Below are 21,600 nucleotides of genomic sequence, written 5' to 3'. Positions count from 1 at the left end.
CACATTGAGCCAAGTGGATGGATGGATGGCTGGATGGCTCCTTCAAGGGAATGGAGGCTGGAGGTTGAAGAGTGCAGAAGTAAAGGAACTACGGAACTACGGAACTGAAGGACACAGCGCTCCACAAGAGTGGGAAAGTGGTAGACAGTTCTGCTCCGCTTCCGCTTCTTCTGCGTGGCAGATAAACTCAAGAGACAATAACAATTAAAGCGAATCGATAGTAAAGTAAACACAGGGACAGAGAGACATGGAGGCAGAGGGCAGGGCACGGCCTGAAAGCAGGCCTCGGATATCCGGAGTCCATTGTTGTGACAGCAGTGGGCGGCTGGTGGCATGGGTCGCTGTGGAGAGGTCAAAGTGGACGTGGAAGCACAAAACAATGGCGAAAACAATGCTGCGCCTGATTGCCCCACTACTACGTACCGATAAGCAACGTGTCCTGATGAGAGGACAGAGGACGGACAGCACAGACGGACACGGGGCCAGATATAGAAACAAGGACAACACAACGCTGATGATGTTGATGTACTCGGGCAAGGACGAGCTGCGAGGAGCGCACACAGCGATATGTATTCGCCGATAAGAATTGTAATTAATTGGCAGATAGTAGACTCTGCAGCACAATGGAAGTGTGGCAGCAGCCAGCAGGCTATGGCCGGATATGCGTAGAAGAAGATCCTTCATCGCCCGAGAAATGGAAAAAGAGAGAGAGGGAGGATGATGCTGCGCTTTATCGATAGCTTAGTTGGGTGCTGATCGATCCACAGTGTGGATCCCTTTGGTATTTACACACTTGTCGTTTGGTTTGGCTATTTGAACACCTGGCTCTGCTGCGAGTACTGGGGGCGTCCAAATGTTTCAACAAGTTTCATTGTGTAATTAATATTCCGCGCATTTAAAGCTGCTTTATCACGGATTTGCAAAGGCCCTAGGCCCATGCCTCGGAGGGCAGGATGAGGCAACCGAGAATTGCGTCAGCCGTGCGCATTGGTGCGTCATTGCCTCCGCCATTTGCTACAGTTCAATTCCCAATCCCAATCCCAATTCAAAATCCTGCTCTCATTCTCTCACTTTGATGGCCATTTTCATTGTTGAGTCATGTCCATCTCCTGCCTTTCTGCCAGCCTGCCTCACTGCCTGCCTGCCTGCTCTCTTCCCGTCACACATGACGTATGCGCAATATATATTTTGAAGTGTTTTGTTCCCCCCCTAATGGCTAATCAATGTTTATAGTTTCAGCACCAGGGGCTGTGGACAACGTCTATGGTGGACACAAAACAAGGCATGTGGCAAGCAAGGAAGGACCGACCGACCACGGTACAGGAAAATGCGACGCCGCCTGAAATATGAATATATAAATGCCAAAATTGGATGGAAGAGCACACACAGAGATGGCCATAGAATGTGGTAACGAAGGACAAACGAAGCTAACAAATTTTCCAATAAATATTGCAGTAACACACACAGCACACAGCACACAGCACACATGTCGGTACAGTGCGGCAGGATGTGGCAGAAGCAGGCAGGAACAGAAACGGCAACGCGTGCGGTTGCGGGAACAGGAGGATGCGGCACAGGTGGATGTGGATGGGCGAGGGAGTTTCGCATAATTTATGTCACTTTATCGATTCACATAATACACGTATGTACATATAGAAAGAGATGGGCATATATGTAGTGTATGTAGTGCAGAAAGAGAGATATATATACATATAGTGTACAAAAGAGGTAGAGCGAGACAGAGAGAAGAAAAGAGTGAAACAGAAAGGCAAAGGGAAACAGAAAGCGACTGAGATTGTGGCATAGTGAACTCTTTTTTCATATTTAATGGCCTTGCATAAATTGCTCATAAATGTGTTACCACACCCTACTGCAACCTACGCCCCCATGCACGTGTGGTGTGTGGCATGCCCCAAAAAAGAGCAAAGGAAATCCCCAAAATTCTACAATCTACCCGAGCAAAGGATATAGAAGGTGCCAGCAGAAATGGCAGCAGATAGTTTGTGCTGCAGGACTTCCATTAACGAACTTTGCACCCCTTTGTGGCTGCACCCCAGGGATACCCACTCCCCCCCCCCCCCCCCCCCCGCCAGGATATTTTCGACTGCTTCTGCCAGTCGGAGGCAGGGAGGACAGGCGGAAGCCTGAATAGTGGTCTGTGGCTACGATTCGCATTTCAATTTCTGTGGGATTCTAGGATTTCATTCCGGCGACTGCCTGCTACAGTGTCTCTTGCCGCTTGGCCCTCATGCTGCATAAATCAAAACACTTTACACGCGACAACTAAATGGAATGCAAGAGGAGCAGGCCAGGGAGGGGGACAGGATGACAGGATGGAATAATGGGAGCCGAATGAGAGCAAATGGCGCGGAATGAAGCAAACTGAAAAGGAATGGACAGGTCCAAGTCCCCGTCTTCAACTCTTCTGCTGAATACTCGTGCTCGTGCTCGTACTCGTACTCGTATCTCGCTGCCACATGTCACGTGGGCTCCCCTTTGGGGGTTTGTTTATATTCGTTCGATTCGTTGTTGCCACAGCAAAAAAAAAAAGAAGCAGAAGTGTGTAGGGGGGAGGGCAAAGGGATGGGGCGAACAAATGCCAAAAATATATGAAACATTTCTGACGCACACACGCGAGCGACTCCGGGGCCTGTCACACACGCGGCCAAAAGAAAAAAAAACAACACGCAGCAGCAACTGCAGCTGCAACACTCGCACACTCTGCCGCGGCTGAAAGCAACTAAAAATAAATTTGCATTTGCTCCGCGGGCAACCCACAGCCCCCGCACCGCGCACCCCGCTAAATGGCAGGAAAGGCAGAAGATTTTTGCGTATGACAGCAGGCGGAGTGGAGCGGGGCGGGAGGAGACAGGGAAGTATGCTGTCGCCGCCACATGCCACATACCCCCTGGCGAAATTCAAGTTTAAAGCAGAAAAAATATGACTCTAAAAATAATCCATCTGTCAGATACACGAATTTCTGTGCATTTTCAGTTCATTTCGCAAGCCAAGGCGGTGACGGGGAGTGGGGAGTGGCAGCTACAGAGTCCTGCAACAGAAACAACAGCCTGTACCTCCAGTACCTCCTGTACCCCCTGTACCTCCTGTACCTCCTGTACCTGCTGTACCACCTTCACTCTTCTCAAATTCAATTCAATTTGCGTTTCTGCAACTTTCTGTAATTGTCGTTGGCAAAATGGTAACTGTAGCTGCAGCTAATTAGGCACCTGTTTGTTTGTGCCACCTTGCCCCACTGCCTGTTCAGCTTACAGTCTCTCACACCCCTCAAAAAGCTGCACCCTCCTAATTGTTTGTCACTAATTGCATAATTGCACATCTGCCTCTGTCTCCGTCTCTGCCCCTGTCTCTGTCTCTGCCCCTTTTGTATCTGTATCTGTCTCTGTCTCTGGCTGTGTATCTGTGTGTTTGTGTGGGCGTGTATCTGATGTGTGCGTGTGTGTGTGTGCAGTCTTTGTTTGAATAGTTAATAATTAAATGGAATATCCATTGAAATCGAATATCCATCTGAATGGAATGCAGGAATCCACTTATCGGAAAATGCAATGGAATTACAGAATTGATTATATAATTGCTCGAAGATAATCCAATTTCCATTCGAAAATGCATCACAAGAGATAAGTAAGCGTACTGGAGTGGAGCGGAGTGGAGTGGCGAGCATGGAATCAACAATTAAACAGATTTCAGAGGGCATCAGAGTCAATTTCTGATTGAAAGGAAACGTAAACGTAAACGTAAATGCCACGGCGGTATTCCGTGGCTATACATCGAAACTGGATGCAGCCCAAAGGTATGCACTAGCAAGTGCATGGCTCTGCGAGAGAGCCAGGTGTTCAAAGAGCCCAGCAACAGCTGCAGCTGCCATTTGTTATGTGCGTTCTAGATCTACCAAATGTTGCGATCGAGAGGTGTTGCTGCAAACAGTTTTAAATGCACTTGTGACATCCCAGAAATCTGTAAATAAAATACGTTTGCAATTGATTTTATATTGAAAAGATTCCACTTGATGCGCCCCCCGCACAGACAACATCTATTTTGTGCAGTTAAACGATTCTTGGAAGCCAATACAAATGATTTTTCATAGAAACTACAAAAGGGAATACAGCACAAATTCATTGGAAATTTTAACAAATGGAAACTTATATTGTAGCTGGCCAAGTACCTGGGCAGATATGACTGCAAAATGGACACTTGAATGGACTGCCCACCCTACCATCTCCCTAAAAATGGCTGGACAATGTGTGATGGCTGCTGCTGCTGCTGCTGTTGCAAGTGTGGCATATCCACATTTATATGCTCGTTCACGAAGGGCCATTATGGATTTCCAATTTCATGCCTCACTACTGCGATGCCTGAACGTTGAATGTCAAGGGGAAGCAGAACCAGAAGCAGAAGCAGATCCCTGCTCGCTCTTGCTCTGTACAATGGGGCATCTGCTGCCTTGGGGCCACTCTTATCTGCCACACACACACACTAACACACAGAGAGGCACACACACGTGCTCTCTGCTGTAGCAGGGAGGGCAATAAAGCGCATTGAAGAACGTCATTTTGAGTCCTGAGGTGAATCGAGATTCAAGATTGAATTGAACTCAAATTGAAATGAAATGAATTTGTATTGAACGATGCACAACGATATAACGTGGGACAGCCACGAGGAACCGAACAGAACAGAACAGCAGGTGGAGGAGCGCTGAGGAAGCAAAGGTGACGCTAATGCGACCATAAAAAGAGGTGAAAAGTCTGCGCCAAGGAGCCGCAGGAGGACCCAGAAGACGAGGCGCCTCCAATGCAGTTTGTCAACGATTTTTTGCAATTTTCTCAGGCAAGGCGACAAATTGGATCCACACACACACACATACACAGAAAGAGAGAGATATATAGAGAGAGAGAGAGGGACATGTGTGGAGCGCCTGTCATGCTCAGCATTTCATCATTCATTTGGTGGGACAGGAAATTGAAAATTTCATGCATTCCCTCTCACTCACTCACTCTCCAGCTATCTCTTGCTCCCCTGCCTCTCTACCACCGCGAATGCCACCGCTATGGTGACAGCATCTTGCACTTTGCGGCATGCCCCCAAAATGTATGCTATGCCTTTTTAGCAAAACTTAAGCGAAAATTCCATTAAGCGGCGAAAGTGCATTTTCCATGCAACCACCAGGCTAACCAGGCTAAAAAACTTTTTTCACGCTCAATTAATGCACAAGCCAATCAATAAGCCATTCCCACACACACACAGTGCACCCCCCCAGCTCTCTGGGGCAGGGTGGCTGGGTGGTTGGGTGTGGCAGCCTGGCAGCCAAGTGGAGATTATGTTTTATCCAAGAAAAGCGAGCTGATGGGAGGTGGGAGCATAAATAAATAACAAATAAATTTAGCATGAAACGGGCAGTAAACAAATAAATAAATTGGGGGAAAAACTAAAGGAAAATAAATCCATTTTTCTGTTTGAGCTGCACTTCCAGGAAAAAGCCAGCGAGCCAGAGGATGTGGGTGGCCGCAGAAGGCAGAGGGAGATGGCAGAGGGAGTTGGCTGATGGCTGAGGGAAACCATAGAATGTTGGCAAAAATTAAGTGTTTATTTTGCTTGAAAGGATTCCATTGCCCGATACAGCAAAATGTGTGCTGCGTTTACGTCTCTTGATTTAATGAAATTTCTATGGAGATTATGATGGCAACATGGTGCAAGCTCTGGTGCTACAGTTTCTACAGCTAAAAGATTCTAATCCAGCAATTCCAAAGAGCATCAATCCAGACACTATTCAGCGTTGAATTCGCACTGGCAACTGTTGGGCGATGCTCCTAAAGAGCTTCATTCAAAGTCAGGGCTAACCAAAAAAAAAAAAAACCCCCCCCCCCATCATCGTTCATCCTTCATTCGTTCATTTCCCCTACCCCATTCACCCTCGAAGCACATGTGTGTGTGTGTGTGTGTGTCGCCATTGCCATCGCCATCGCAGTTTTCACTTGGCATGCGACCAACAAATCACTTGATGACTGCCACCACAGCCATCATAATGAGGATGAGAACATTGAGCATAGCATGGGGACTACGACGACGACGATGACGATGATGATGATGATGATGATGATGCAAGAAGCTTTTTAATTTCGCAAATGCGCCAAAACGAGAAATTGCAACCAGCAGTCGGCAGTCAGCGGCAGAAAAATGGCCAACCAGAGCGACCACCACACGACGACAACATAGCCCCATATGCTGTGGCACCTCCAAGGCCCCACCACCACAGCCACTAGGTGGGTGGCAGGGGGAGTGGCAGAGTGATGGAGTGGTGCACGGGCAGCAGCTGCCATAAAATTACAGAAATATGTACGGACATATATTTTAAATGGTGCAAAAAGGAATCAAAATTGCAATTTTATGCGAAGGCAAGTCCTTGCTGCCGCTGCCGCTGCCGCAAATCAAAGTGTTTGCTATCGCAAAAGATACTTATGCCTCATGCAAAATCGAATTTATGGCCACTGATTGAATTCCAATTGCAAATACCGATGCCGAGAGCGAGAAACAATCACACAAAGATTGTGTCTCGTCTGCAGGGTCCAGCAACCAGCAGCCAGCTCTTCCACTCTGCCACTCACGCCACAAAATCTGCTGCCTGCTGCCTGCTCTTCGGCTCGAACTGCTGCTGGAACTTCTGCTCCAACTTCAGTGTCAGTTTCCGTTTTGACAGGAGAAAGTTGGGCGCAGTCGGGCAATTTATGGGAGAAATGTCAGCTGGCAATTAATTACGAGTACGTTTTCATGTTTCTCCAGAGGGACATCGAACAGGACATTGTGCGACATCCAGGGAGATTGGTGGAGGCACACGAGCCGGGCGTGGGCGTGGGCGTGGGGGCTGTGTGTCGGCTCGCTGATCGCCTTGAATCCATATTGACTTCCATAATTGAGGCGCAATATGAATTATGGCCGCCACCTGAGCGCGCGAGGCAGCTAATTAATTATTTGTTGCAGGCAGCTTAAGCAAAGATACCGCAATCGCAGGCTCATTGATGGATGATAATCGAAACAGGAGAAAACAAGGAAGAACGTGGAAGAAACCACACAGCATTCCCTGGAAAATCTTGAAAGATTTCCTTTAATTTATGAGGCTCAAAGGAAAGGCATTGTCTGATGTCATTCGATGGCTCCTCTCATGGCCTTTCTCTCGCATTTTATAGCGAATTTTACACTCTACACCTTGCTACACCGTCCTGTGGCCTGTGGCTCATCCGCACTTCCATTGCCATCTGAAGACACAAGCAAAACTTCGCTTCAACTCAAACTCAAACACCGAGTAGACGGTGGAAGTTTTGCAAATGAAGGCAAATCAATCAGAAACTCAAATACAAAAGTACCAAGTGGATTCCATTCTTGAATGAAATTAGCTAAAGAGTGTGCCGAAAACGAAAGGGAAGAAGGAGGGAAGTCAAGTGAATCACGTAGAAGCTTCCGTTTGACCGACTTTTGTTGGGGAGTTTTTGGGAGTTTGAGTCAAATATTTGCATGCCTCCAACCAATCCAAAGAGAAATTATAAAGAGAGAGAGAGAGACAGAGACCTAAAGACGTAGACAGTGCAATATTCAAAATGGCGGCACATTAATTTGTGGCAAGCTCAGCAGCAGCAGCAGCCGCCACGAAGAGGGAGCGCCCCGACCCAGATTGGCAATTAATTTTCATGATTTCCAGCCGACGGGAGTCTTCGTGTCCGTCTCCGTCTCAAACATGCATAGGTCGGCAAATTTTCTACGGCTGAGCCGCAAAATTAGGAGCTCCCTCTGGCTGCGTGGGGGTGTGGTGGGGTTTTTCTTTTGCTTGTACCTCCCTCTGGGCCCACTGGCGCGCGGCTGCCACTGCCTCTGGGGCCATAAAACCATTTTGCAAGTATGGCAAAAGTCAAAACGTTAATCAAAATGAAAGGCTTTACGTTACGTGAGTGTTTACAGGCCCACCATCCAGCCATCCAGCCATCCTCCTTATTCGTGTGCCAATTGCATTAGCCGAATTGTATTTCACTTTAAATGTAACGAGGATAAGCAGTTTTTATGGCCATCCAACCAACATTCGCAGAGCATGCAGGACCATGTGTAGGTATGTGGCATGTACAGCAACATTTTCGTCTGTACATAAGCGAAAATAGGCGCCTGCCAAAGCGGAGTAATACATTTCATGGCTGTCCATGTCCATCCGCATGCCACAACATCCTGTGTGCCCTCTGTGTGCACAGCCTGCTACCCTGCTGCACAACCAAGCAATACGCTGTGAACCCATTCAGGCTGCAACTCTCTCACCAATGGATACTCCTCGCATCGGTTACTCCCTTGATTTCGCCAAAGAACTAAAATTGAAAACTTCTTAAAAGTAAACCAAAAGGATGGGCGAGGCAGAGTGGGGGCTGTGGGACGAGCTAACTCTATTTTCTTTACGGCATTGCCAAAGTAGTTGAGAAAATTCATGAAATTGCCGCTTGGAAATTGGATTTTTATTTTGGTGCTTTGGCGATGGCCAAAAAAAAGTTTTTGTGAGCCAAAAAGTGTTTTGGGATCAACGCGGATAAATACATTTTATTGCTAAGCCACGCCGTGAGAGTGCGAGAGAGAGTGGGATAGAGAGGGGGCCGTCGCTTCCAGCTCATGAATTTCTCATGGAACATTTCAATTTTTGTTGCTGGTCAGGCCAGATGGAATTTTTGTTGGCCAATTAGAGGCCGAATGGCCGAATCGGATGGCAAAAACAGTTAGCAACTAATTAGGCACAAAATCCTTTCACGTTTCAGCGACGGCTCAAAGAAGGCCAAAGGTCAACTCAATCAGCGAGCTGTTTCGCTTGGAGTTCCCTTTCGATTCACGTTCATGTTTTCAATTGCTATTTCCGTTCAGGTTCAGGTTTGGGTTGCTGTGCTGGACCGCAGCTCTGCAGCGCCATTCTCCGCTCTCCGTGGCTCATTAGAAAATTTGCCCATTTTCCCTTGCATTCTGCCAGCGTTTTCGCCATCATTTTCCTCATTAGAATAATGGCAAAACTAAATTGCTAATTTAATGACAAGCTCCTCCGACTCAGACTCAAACTCGAACCCAAACCGGACGAAGCCGACGAAAACTAATTAAACTGAAAACGAACGTAACGTGAGCCATGCCCCGCCCGAAAATGCGACAGGACGGGGGTGCGGCATGTGGCATGTGCCTGACCACGGGTGCGTCGCATGGTCGACGGGCGGCTCAAACGTGCCGCAAAACCCTCTGCCTCTCAATGCACTTCAAAGCAATTAATTTGCAATAAAAGCATTTTTAATGTCTGCCTGTGTGTAGGTGTAGGTGTGTGTTTAGATGGTGTTTAACTGTGTGTGTGTATGTGTGCTTATTGATGACGCAAGCCCCGTACACAGATGCTACCCACCGCAACCAGCCATCAGCCACCAGCCATCAACCACCAACCAAAGCAACGGTCGATGGTTGCTTCGATTTCAAATCGATGATTGCGTATACGCCACATTTGGTTTCCATTCGCATGTAAAGGAGCATGGAGCATAGATGAAACCAATGTGACGTCCGTCAAGATCTTCTGCCTCGGTACAACATCTTTTATCAGACATACCCCCCTCATACATCCGAAGCATGATCCTCGAACCAAGCTACCAGAAATTCTCGTTATTATTTTCACTTCTTTTAAATGCAATGACCCAAACATGATCTTCAACAGCCAGCCATCCTCTCGCTCCTCTTTGCCACTGCTCTTTCACATATTTCATCAGTATGTTTTATCCACTGTTTTCATATCCCCCCGCTTCCCATGCTCCTCCATGCACGCCACCATAATCCTTTCCTTTCCTTTCCTTTGCTTTGCTCCTTTTGCTACTAGGGGTTTACTGGGGTTCAGTGTTCTCTTACACCCCTTTTGGGGGTGGGTTCTGTACTGGTACTCTGCTGCTAAAACTGCTGTCATTGCAACTGTCAGCGCGACTTTGTTGTCCGAGTGAACGTGTCGAGCTTTTGGGCCAGAGCCAGAGCTAGAGCCAGCGTAAGAGCCAGGGGCTGAGATCTGTGGAGCGGTCACGTATATAGCATGTCCCACGTTTAAAGCGGGGGAGCGGGCGCGGTGTGCAGTGCATTGCGGCGTCCGGTCGTGTTGTGGCCGTCCCATGTCTGTCCTGTCCAGTCCTGTCCAGTCCTGTCCAGTCCAGTCCAGCTGTCGCATCCCACATACACATTGTCACGCAATCACGCGTCAACTGTTGGTCACCCCCACGCTAGCCCTCTGCTCACTACCTTCCCCTTGCTCTTGCTCATTCTCTGCCCTTTCTTCTACCATTTTCTTCCCTTTCTTTTGGTCCCTTTACCCTTTGTACAAATCGTACAAATATGTACAAATTCGAAGCCCGTCACGCTCCACTTTTCTATCGTCTCTCCACTTGAAGCTACTTCCTCTCTCTCTCTCTCTCTCTCATCCTCCCTGTCTCTGTGTCTCTCTATGGCTCGCTCTCTTTTTTGTCTCTTTGTGCCTCTTATTTGATCGATTTTTGGGCCTTCACACAAGTGGCCACGCCTATTGGCTATAGGCTAACCCTCCGCTGCTAGTCCCTTCCGCCCTGTTTCCGCTTCTCTCTCTTTCGACAACAGTTGTCATAATAATGTTATGTGATTCCCCTCCCCTCCCCACCATGACCTGACCTTGAATGACGCGTTTTATTTTTTTATTGATTTCTCTCTTTAAGTTAATTAAAAAAAGAAATAACCAAAAATAAAACGAAATAAAGAGAGAGAGAGAGAGAGAGAGGCGAAGAAAAAAAGAAGAAAAAGTGCCGCATGCCAAAATGAGCGACGCAATTGTTATAATCATGTGAACCGCCTCCTGCTTCTGCTCCTTCCAGAACTCCAGTTAAGTGGCATTAAGTGGCGCGGCTCAAGTGCTGGCACTGCAGGCACTTGCAACACTGCAAAATGCAAAGTGACACCAGCCACAGCGCTTTTGCTCAGTGACTGAGGGAGTGAGCGAGTGTGAGAGAATAAAAGGAAGCGCCTCCACAAAGAGTGACAGAGAAGGGGGGCCAGGCCAGACCAGGCACAGTAAAGGCACTCGGTAAATGTATTTGGAGACCCTGCCATTATCGTTACGGAATTCTATTAATTTCCATCAATTGACATGCAGAAACTAGTAATGAAAATTCATGCTTAACTGCTAAGCTACTCCGTGATGGAAAACTCCAATTTAAATTGTAGATCATCGGGGATCATTGGTCTACCCTCTAGCAACCCCCCCTGTCTGCCCAGCCCCTTGCTCACTCATTACCACTCCTCTGGTTAGTTTGTTTTTCGGTTTCCGTTTGAACTGCCACCGCCACAAATTTGAGCGCTTTTTCCTCAAAATCAATTATAAAATGAGGCCGCCACAGAGGTTGGTTACCCCTTTCAACAGCCCTTTCAGCACCACCCAACCCGTCTGGACCGCTGGGCCACTGTTTGTTTAGGCGAGGCGGGGCATGGAAAACCACCGAGCAAATATTGCAAATTTTTTGCCACGAGCCTTGTTTTTGCTTTGGTGTTTTTTGCACTTTACATTTTGTTGTTATTCTTGTTGTATGTTGTGCACGAGAGGTGCCTAAACCTCCAGGTAATCCACACCTCTCCCTCTTCCGCTGGGCCCCCCAGCCCTTGCCGCGCTTCCAACCCCCTTGTGATCAGGTCTGCTGGCGACTAATTTCCATGTCCACACGGACAAGTTTTGTGCAATTTCCGCCCTGGGATTGGTAAAGGGCTAGAAGTTGGCGGTGTGTTGGCGATTGGGGGCTCATGTGTCCGGCAATTATGCCACACCCACACCCACGGGCGCCTCAATTCCCAATTGAGTGTACTTCCGCTAGCTTGCACGCGCTCTCTCTCTCCCTGTATCTCCCTCTCTGCTACCCGCAAACTCTCGCTAAAGTCCTTTGCTTACATTCTGGTTTGTCGCCTGCACAAATCAAATATTTGTTAATAATCTGTGCAACAACAGGATAAGTCGACGAGCATCGCTGTCACTCAGTTGGCACTCTTTGTGTGCACTTCGTTGCAGGGTATGTTTTAGATGAAAGGTAAGGCCAGTCCCAGTCCCAGTCCCAGGCCCAGGCCCAGCGCACTCTCTCTCGGAGTAGCTAAGCAGTAAAGAATATAGATATTCGTATCTATAGATACATCGTGAGTGATCTCTGTCTTTCTCTCTCTCTCTGACACTCCTTCTGGCTTCACTCTCTAGATATGTAGATACCCTCTCGTTGTAGATACCTTGTAACGGCAGCCTATTGGTAGTGTGGAATAAGATGCCTACGGGCTCGCTCTCCGTTCGGAGTTCGCAGAACTGCAGTGGTGGCATCACCCGCTGCCCCAATACCCCTTGCCCGTTGACCCAATTGCCCTTTTCACGACTCGTTGTTGTTTTTTGCTGTTTTTTTTTTGCTCTCTCTGTTTTCTGTTGCTGTTTGTAATGCAATCAACATGAAAATAATTAATACAATTAAAAGTAAACAATCCGCGAGTGCTTGTTCTGTGTCTCTGCCTCTCTCGCTCTCGCTTTGGATCTGGTTCTGTGTGTGCCACGTGGGGCAAGTGCCCGTGCACCCGTGTGCATGTGTGTGTGTGTGTGTGTTTTTTCCAATTTTAATTAAACGGGCAAACGGGGTGCAGTGCATGCCACTGCATACTTTTATGCGCAATTCCCTCAAATCGAATTACCAGCGACATTCTCCCATTGAAGACCAGGACCAGGGACCAGGGACCACACAGTTCATGGCAGGACATGGCACTGCCATCATCATGGGAATTCGATTAAGCCAGGCTGCAAGGTAATTACTGAGTGGGTGGCATGCCATCGGATGTGGCACTTTCCAGCAGAACAGAACAGAACAGAACAGCCGAACAGAACCCAAGAAAGTGTGTCAGACAGACTCGTGGAAGGGAGTTACCGAATGGAGTGCAAGAAAAGTGAATGAAAATGAATATGAATATCCCCACTCTCCACTCCACCCCCGCTTTTCAGCTAATTGGATGGCGAATCATCAAAGTGTGAAAACGAGCAGCAGAGTGGGAGTGGGAGTGGGCGAATTGAAGTGCGGTTTCGATTGGCATGGAAGATGATGAAGCTGCTGGCTGGACGGGGCACGCGACGGCAATTGACGAGGCATGACGTTGCACACAGCATTCCCAGCATGCGCTGCTCATTTGCATACCCCCAGACTTTCTACTTAAGATTTTGGTGGCAGGTACGGTGGGGACGGGGGAGGGGAATATACAGATGTACTTTCTACTTTCTAGTGGGATGGTACTCACCCTTCAACAGATGCTGCAAGATGTTGTCCTTGTGCTCCTCGGAATGCGGCTCCCCGAGCACGATCAGCAGATAGCAGCCGGTCAGGGGGCTGGGCGGACCAACCATGCCACCGGCCAGGCTGGAGGCGACACCGCCGCCGTCCGAGCCGGCCGTATCCAGCGGTGCCCGACCACCGATCTCCGACGGTGGCAGAGAGCTGGCCCCGGCATCGGTGGCCGCATCGTCGCCAACATCGGTGCTGCCACCGGCCTCGTTGTCCGCCTGTCCCTGTCCCTGTGACAACACCACCTGGCTCCTGCGACTCTTGCAACTCCGGCGGTGGATGATCCGGTCCGTTGCCATTACCGTTACCATTACCGTTACCATTTGCCATGGCAATGGCACTGCCAACGGCTTCTTGGGTCGCGGCGGCCTCAGTCGCTGCTGATCCAGCTGCTGTGCCTCCTTCAGCCGCCCCCCCACTGGTGGTTGTTGTTGTTGCCTTTGGCTGATCTCCCATCACAGTTGTTGGTTGTTGCTGGTAGTTGGTTGTTGGTTTTGCTTTTGTCTTTGTCTTTGCTTTGTCACAGAAGGAACAAAATAAAACTTGTTCTTACACTTAGAAAAAAAATACAACGGTTAACCGGATTAACACTATAGTGTGCTCCCTCGCACTCAAGCACTCTCCGCACTGTCACTTCCGGAACTCTCTCTCTGGCTGTTGGTTCTCTGTCTCTTGCTAATATTGCGGTAAACCGTTCGCTGCGAACTGCTGCTGCGACTGCGACTGAGCTGCGAGTGTTGGTGCGTGACGCTGTCTTCTGCTTCTGCTGCTGCTTCTGATGGTTGGTTGTTGTTCTTCTGCTGCCGCTGCCGCTGCTGCTGATTCTCCTCCTTCCTTTTGCTGTTGCTGTTGCTTTTGCTTTTGTTTGTGTTTTCGTTTTGTTGTTGTTGCTGTTGTACTTTTAGTTGTTTGCTGGCCGTGACTTTTGGCGCAGTCTTTTCTTTGCCTTTTTCGCTCCGAGAAAACTAGAGAATTGTTCGCTTAATTGGTTTTCGTTTCTTTTCGTTTGGTTTGGTTTGGTTTTCTGTTTTGTTTAATAACTCTGGAATTGGTTTTGGTTTTTCTTTTCTTTCTTTTGTTGCTATTATTGTGCACACTTCTTGAAGCTGTGGTCTATGCTGGTTTTTCTTTTCTTATTTAATGAAAATCTTTTTGGTTTTTATTAATTTTTTGCTTTGGTTTTTCTTTGGAGTAAGTTTTTTGTTTGTTCGTTTGTTTTTTTGTTTTTGTTTTGCGGCAATTGGCGTGTTCTCTGCAGTATTTATTTTCTTTTATTAGTTAAACATATATATATTATACGTACAATACATATGTATATCGCATATATATGTATGTGTATCGTATATATACATACATATGTATATCGTAGTGTAGATTTTGGACTAGCTTTTTTGTGTGTGTTTTTTACTTGTAGCAATTTTTACTTTACCTTTGGTTTTATTCGTAATAGTTTATCAATAATAATTTTGGTTTTGTGTTTTTGGTTTTTGTGTTTGAAACATGAAAATTCGATTTTTGGTTTTTTCTCGCTTTGTGGTGTTCGTTTTTTTTTGTTTTTCTCTCGCTTTTTTGTCTTTTTGTCTGAAATGAATCAAGGAGCGAGCGATCCGAGCCAATGATCTCTTCTCTGCTCTTCTCTCGGCTATGCTATAGCTTTTTGGCTATAGTTATTCCTCGATTGGACTGACTTTTCGCTTTTAGCTCTCTCCGCGTTTGCACGGCGACACTCTTTCCATCTATCGTCGGATCTGCAAAGGAAGAATACATATATCCGTTATATATCGTAAGGATATAGCGATTGTCGCTCTGCCTGCTTAATATTCTTCACTAGGCTATTTTCTGCCAAAAGAGGAGTAGTGGAGCCTACGGAAACTCTCCTCGAAAATATGTTCTGGGGGCCCTCTTTTGCTTATTCGAATAAAATATTCTGCAGAATCTGTTCCTGGAATTGGGGTCCAAGGGAAATACTTCTATTTTCATTGCCTTTTTCCCACTGCTTTTACCGTCTGACGGTTTGCCCTTCCCTGGCGTATTGCCCATCGAAATATGACTGTCATCTCCATGCTCCCATGCTCTCTCTCTCTCTCCATCTGTGCCCCGAACATTCGGTTTCCCAGCGGAGCTAGCTGCCACACAGACCAGACACAGACACAGACACAGACAATGCCACAGTCACAGCCATAACCGAAGACCAGGAGCCGGGCGAGCAAGGGCCGCCGGAGGAGTGGCTATAAAAAGACGAGCCACAGACAGGAGGCGGCCCTCGGCTCTGCAAATATAAAATGCATTGAACTTTGGCCGTCTTGCAGATATAGACCAGCGCACATATGCATGCATCATCAAGGGGCACGGGACATGGGGGCAAACATCAGCGATTCCCTGGGTGGACAGACACACGCCCCAAAAAGATGTCGTCATCGGTTGGACGCGCTCCATGGCAACGACAACGACAGCGACAACCACGACGTGGCAGGCGACGTCGACGTCATCAGCCCTGCCACACCACAATCCCATCCGCCCTTCCGCCCTTCCGCCCATTCCGCCCTTATTGCCGGGTGCATGCGAAAACTATAAAAAGCAACGATGGCAGGGATAGGGGAAGGGGAGGAGAAGGCGGCGGAGGTGGCTGGCTAGCTGGCTGGCTGGCTGGCTGGCTGAAGAACTCCTTTTGATATTTCTGTAGCCCTTGCTGTTGTTGCAATCCTTCAACTTCTGTGTGTCTCCCCTACCCCTACCACTATACCACTCTACCCGGCCTGCAGTCGGTCGCGTGCCCCCAGGCCGTGGTGTGGGGCCCCACGTCTCGCTCCAGTGCTGCCGCCGCTACTCCGGATGATTCACCAGAAAACGGCCGCGAAGTTGCCGGCCCCGGCCTGCAGTTTGGTAGGACTAGGACATTCCCCTCCCTGCACACCCATCGTACGCTCTGCCCCTCTGACGCTCTGCCGTTTGCCGGCGGCCGTGGATGATGGATGAGTTTTCTCTGCTGCTATTTCGGGACGCACATGTGTCCTCCGTCCTCCAGGGCAGGCCTCCACAAAGAGATCTGATCTGGCTATTGCTTTGATCTGTTGTGGACGTGGACTGTGGGATCGGTGGATCAGTGGACAGCCTACCTGCCCCATCGATCGATCGAGGGAGTGGGGGTGGGGGTGTGTGTTGGTTGCAGGTTGCAGGTTGGGGGGGATGGAAATGCGAGTTCTTGCAGCGGCAGCCGAAGTTGCACCATCGCCAAAGGAAGTTGTAGAATCAATAGGTCACACACACACACACACAAGCGCACACACACAGACATTATGGCAAGGAAAGCACGTGCTGGTGGGGTGGAGTGCCGGGGAGAGTGGTGTGGGGTGGTGTGGCATGGTGTAGCTGAAGGTGGAGTGTGCACCAGTTCTTGCACCACGTTATATGATATCACCGCAAAAAAAGAAGCCACAGTAAAAAAAAGGAGCACTTGAAAAAAAAAGGCGTATAGTTAATTGCAACAATCTATACTCCGAGTGGCAAGTGGCAAGTTGTAACTTGCCACTTCCTCTGCCATAAGATTTATATTGGACTCTGTCTCTCTCTCTCTCTCTCTCTGTCTCTCTCACTCTCTCTATCTCTCAGTATCTGTGGGTCTCCTGCTTTTTTTTTGGCTGCTCTGCTGGCGCTGGCTGGGGGGCTCTTGGTTGGATTTCGATCCCTGGCGTGTGTTCTCCCGTTTGCTGCAAACGTTTTGAAAGCTCGACGACGACTGATTCTCCGGACGAGCCAAGTGGCACCACGAAGCGATGACGACGCCAGCAACAGCAACAGCGGCAGCGCCATAGACTGCGACTGCGACAGCGGCGTCCGTCAGTCGGTAACTCCAGTTTTCAGCTGCTGCTGCTCTGCTGCTGTTATTGGAATTTCCAGCTGGGGCTGGCTGGCTGGCTGGCTGTCGCAGCGCCCACACCCCACCACCCAGCACAGCTGTGGGCCGAGAGGAAGGCTCGTCGTCGTCGTCGTTGTCTTCGTATCCTTTGCTGCAGCTGTTTGTTGTTGCTGGCCGTCTCGGGGCGGCCGAATGCTGATTCGCCGCTTCCAGCTAACGGTTATGCCATGCCGTTCGGCTCGTTCCGATTTCGCCTCGTTTTTCTTTTTGGGCAGCCGATTCGTTTCGGTACCGGTACCCGGCATGGCATTGGCACCGGCACCCGGTCTGGCGCGGCTCCGACTACGACTCCGACTACACTCCGACTCCTGCCCCCCAGACACCAGCTTTTAGGTGGAACGGATTTTCCTTGAAGACTGGCCGATTGTGCAAGGATTTGTCCTTTCTGCTTACATTTTTTTAGACTTACTTTTCACGTAGTTTGTGGCAGTTGGCGCCGGCTAAAGCAACGGAACGGCTATCTCTCACTCTGGTGCGACTGCAACCTGGCTGTCGACTGCACAAGACACTCGGGGAACAACAACTGAGACGAGACGCAGAGCCAGACTGGCCGACTGGCAGACTGTCTGGCAGCGCAGCGCAACGCAGCGCAGCGACAGTGGACAGTGTCGGGAAAGCCGACAGTGTCGGGAATGCGGCGCAGGCCTGGAACTCGCCTAATGAAATTACGCAATTTCCAGTAACCGTTTGGCGGAAACGGCACGCGAGCGAGGATCGGTCACTGGCACTGATTAGGGATTGATTCATAAATATATATATGCATGCCAGATATTGCTCGCCAAGGAGTTGAGTTCTCTGCTCCTCCAGTTCTGCCCACAAAACGATCTGTGGAATGGGACTCCCCACTCCCCACTCCCACCCCCTCCCACTGGAAGAGAACCGCTAACATCTGATTTGGTCTGCCGCAACCGCAAGAGAAAGAGCAACAGCAACAGCAACAATAACATGGGGAGCGTCGCAGAGGCAGTGGCAAACAGCTGCCATGGAGCCATGGAAATATTGATTTTACCGCTGTTTGGGTGCCGGCTATTCGGGCACGAGCGCTTCGGACTGCGGCACGACTGGGGGTGTCGCGTGCTCGGGCGCCCAACAGCAGCCACCCCCGCGCCCCACTGGCACCCACTAAAAACAGCTGACTCTTGCTGCCTGTTCGTGTGCGTGTTCGCTCGCTCGCATATGCGAGTGTGTGTGTGTGTGTGTGTGCTTGTGTAACGCTCAGCTGAGCGAACCAACCAACCGTTGGAATTTTGAAGTTGAGGCATGCCGCACATCTTGGCATCTTGGGCTCTCCTGCGGCTGCTGCTGCTGTGGGATGCAACATGCAAAGTTATACCGCCACTCGTCCGCCCCCTGCCGCATGTCATGCCCCAGCATATCTGAGCTGAGCAGTGCACAGCGGGGCAGAGAGATGGGGGCAGCCTGCCTGCCTGCCTGCTGGTCTGATCATGAAATGCAGTCAGCCATTGCCCTGACCTACGACACTTTCTCCTCCCCTCGCACTCCCCCACTCCCACTCTCCTTCTCGTTGTTTTACTCACCTTTCGGTTATGGTATATTTGTAGTATTTTAACGGGATATTCGGTATATTCACTTGGGGTTTTTTCTTTGGTGCGAGTATTATTCTGGTTTAATCTTCACATTACCTTTTTTTGGATGGAACCAGTTGCTATTTGCTATTTGCTGTCTTCTTTCTGGTTTTAAAGCTTTGATTCTCTCTCTCTCTCTCTCTGTCTTGGTTTTGGTATTTTTTCTATATTTATATCTATGCACAAAAATGGACTTGTGGACACTTTTATCTGGTATCTGGATAATTATATTATATTGTTATATTTTCAGCACTCGAAGCGGACGCGATTTTGGCATTAAACAATTGGCAAAAACTATAATTAATTTGAATATTGTTTATTTATTTATTTGTATTTTTGTTTGGTGAATATTTCTGCTGGCTCGTTTGGCAACTTTAAGTTTCAGAGTTGCCCGAAACCGAAATAAACTTTAGACGGATATTGATTTTTAACTGCTGTCACACTCTCTGCTGCTGCTGCTACTGCTGCTGCTGCTGCTGCTGCTGCGCCGCTGCTGCTGTCGCCGCCGCTGCTGCTGCTGCTGCTGTTCCTGATAATGGCGCTGTCGAGACCAGCGGGGCGGCGCCACCCCGTTGCACCTAATTGATTGATTGCCACAAGTTCGAGCTCCGGCGAATGCTCGCAACAATTCCACATTAAACAGTTTAGCAATTTTCGCTTTTCGCCTTTATTTTTTGTAGCTATGTTTAGCTATATTTTGTTTTAGCTTTTTATTTTCTAATTTTTTTGTTCGCTGGCGACTGCTGCTCTCGACTGATTCTGGACTCTGACGACTCTGGACGCTGTTTGGAGCTCTGCCTCTGCTGCTGCTGTGGCTCTGCTGGGGTTCTGCTGCTGCTGCTGCTGCTTCTGCTTCTGCTTGCTGCTGTTCGGACCAGCGAGTGCTGGCATTCCCGTTGCCGCTTCACCAACCAGCCCCCCGCCTCCCGCGCATCACTCACTTCCCGCACAACCTTTTGCACATTTTTCCAATCCAATGCAAAACACACTAACACACTTCGGCCTTCGGTCTTCAGTTTCGGCTTCGGCTTCGGCTTCGGCTTCGACTGCCGCTTCGTCTTCGGGCGCTGGCTCCTCTTCTTCGGACCAAGCTGCGTTCGTTTTTTGGCACATTGGAAGCCGTCCCTTCGGCCCCCCCTTACCCCTTCGAGCCGCTGAAACATGTGATGGAGCCGCCTACCGCGCCCCTCCCTCTGTCAACGCTTCCAGCGGCGCAGGCGCAGGTCTCGCAGCAGCACAGCCGAACAGCTGATTGCCGACGACAGCGAGAGAGACGCCAAGCCGTCAGGGGGGGGTGGCGGAAGGGGCTGCTTTGGGGGATGGGCAGCCGGTCGGGCTAGGACAGAGCGTGGAGCAGCGTTCGATGTCCGACGGCGCTAGCGCTGGCGATGCCGTCGGGAAATGCCAGAAATGGAATGCAAATGTGGCCGCCGGAAATGCCCCGGGATATCGGATAATGCAGAAAAGTTCAGAGATAGCCGGAGATAGCCTCATGGCGAGCGTAGACTTGCATGCTTACATACTATGTACATACATACATATGTACATACAAACATACATACTACAAATAGTCATATATGTACCTATTAAAGCCTTCTGGATAGCCTGTACATGGAACCTGATTTATGGGAATTTATTGTAGAAAATAAGAACAATACCCAACTGGCTGCAATGCTTACCTGAAAAGGTTTCTGAAAGGTTTCCATAAATACAAAATGTACTATGGTGTCTCCTGAAACAAATCAGTTCTGAGTTATAAAGTTCCGCTTCTTCATTGGCTACAAACATAAATTACTCTACATATTATGTTATTATATTATTACATCTTATTTGAATTGGATTATAGCTGGCAAACATCAAATCAAATTTTCAAGACGGTTTACCTTGGAAATTTTCTGCAGCAAAGACTTCGGACATTGTGTGCCCTGAGGGGCAATCATTAGCAAACACGAAAACTAGAAAACCATTCGAAATGTTAGAAATCACAGCAACTTACTCAGTCTCTTCTATATGTATGTGCACACTGAAACTGTATCTTTATATGCAGCCTAAAAGTATGCACTGAAAGGCGCATTGCTCCAGCCTCAATAGTGTTCGAAAGCCAGGTGTTCAAAGAGCCAAACGACAGGTGCCCTAGAATTTGATTTGAACATCATTTTGGCTGCAGTTAAAGTCCGTTCGAAGTGGACATGATCACACTTTATTATTCATGAAGGCATGTATTTAATGTACATACATACATATAGTGCAGGATTGTACTCCTCTACTACTCCTCTACTCTTAAAGTACCGGGGGGCATAATAAGTTTATGTATAAAGAAAACCATGAAGTAAATTTAATTACAAGAACGCTTTTCATTGCTGAGGTTAAATGATGTTTTTCTTAAGCAGGAAAACGATGAACGAAACACTACTGAAGGAAAAAATTTAATTTCATGAATTGTGCATACAGATTTAAGCTGTTAGTGGAATCGATTTGGGTTTAAAGGGAAACAACAGCCAGAGCAAGAGGGCTTTCACTTAAAATTTCGGTTATTCTGTTGCTCGTCTGGAGGCTTCCTGCAGCAGCACCCGCCACGCTGCGGAGGAGCAAAAGGAAACAGGCGAAGAAGCAGTAGAAGCAGCAGTAGAAGGAACCACAGGGGAACACAAGGCTCAGCCACGCCCAGTTTAATCCAATCAGAGGCCCAAAACTCCCATCCAATGCCAAAGTGGAAGAGAGAGCGAGAACAGGGAGAACG

The 21,600-nt window shown here is 48.6% G+C and overlaps 1 protein-coding gene and 1 long non-coding RNA gene across 3 annotated transcripts in view; both read right to left on the bottom strand.

The window, feature by feature from the left end:
* Positions 1–14,188, bottom strand: part of LOC111074629 (microtubule-associated protein futsch) — a 43,007-nt gene extending 28,819 nt beyond the window's left edge. Inside the window, exons 1-2 of the mRNA XM_041595815.1 lie at positions 13,640–14,188; positions 13,315–13,584 (exon numbers count right to left, since the gene is read on the bottom strand). Of these exons, the coding sequence (XP_041451749.1) occupies positions 13,315–13,584; positions 13,640–13,814 (445 nt within the window). The 5' untranslated portion in view covers positions 13,815–14,188. The remainder of the gene's footprint in view (positions 1–13,314; positions 13,585–13,639) is intronic.
* A 40-nt stretch (positions 14,189–14,228) lies between these two features.
* On the bottom strand, positions 14,229–17,809 carry LOC111074630. 2 transcript variants are annotated; one of them, XR_002607831.2, is made up of 3 exons: positions 17,684–17,809; positions 14,788–15,106; positions 14,229–14,610 (listed from the first exon to the last, which is right to left on the bottom strand). It is a non-coding gene; the product is annotated as an uncharacterized LOC111074630 (long non-coding RNA). The 2 variants fall into 2 exon arrangements; XR_002607830.2 differs by lacking the exon at positions 17,684–17,809 and adding an exon at positions 16,952–17,110.
* Between the last annotated feature and the right edge of the window lie 3,791 nt (positions 17,810–21,600).

Source organism: Drosophila obscura, unplaced genomic scaffold (genome assembly GCF_018151105.1).
Source record: "Drosophila obscura isolate BZ-5 IFL unplaced genomic scaffold, ASM1815110v1 contig_84, whole genome shotgun sequence".
NCBI lineage: Eukaryota > Metazoa > Arthropoda > Insecta > Diptera > Drosophilidae > Drosophila > Drosophila obscura.
Note: the sequence above shows the minus strand (reverse complement) of the source record. Positions and strands in the feature narration are given on the sequence as shown.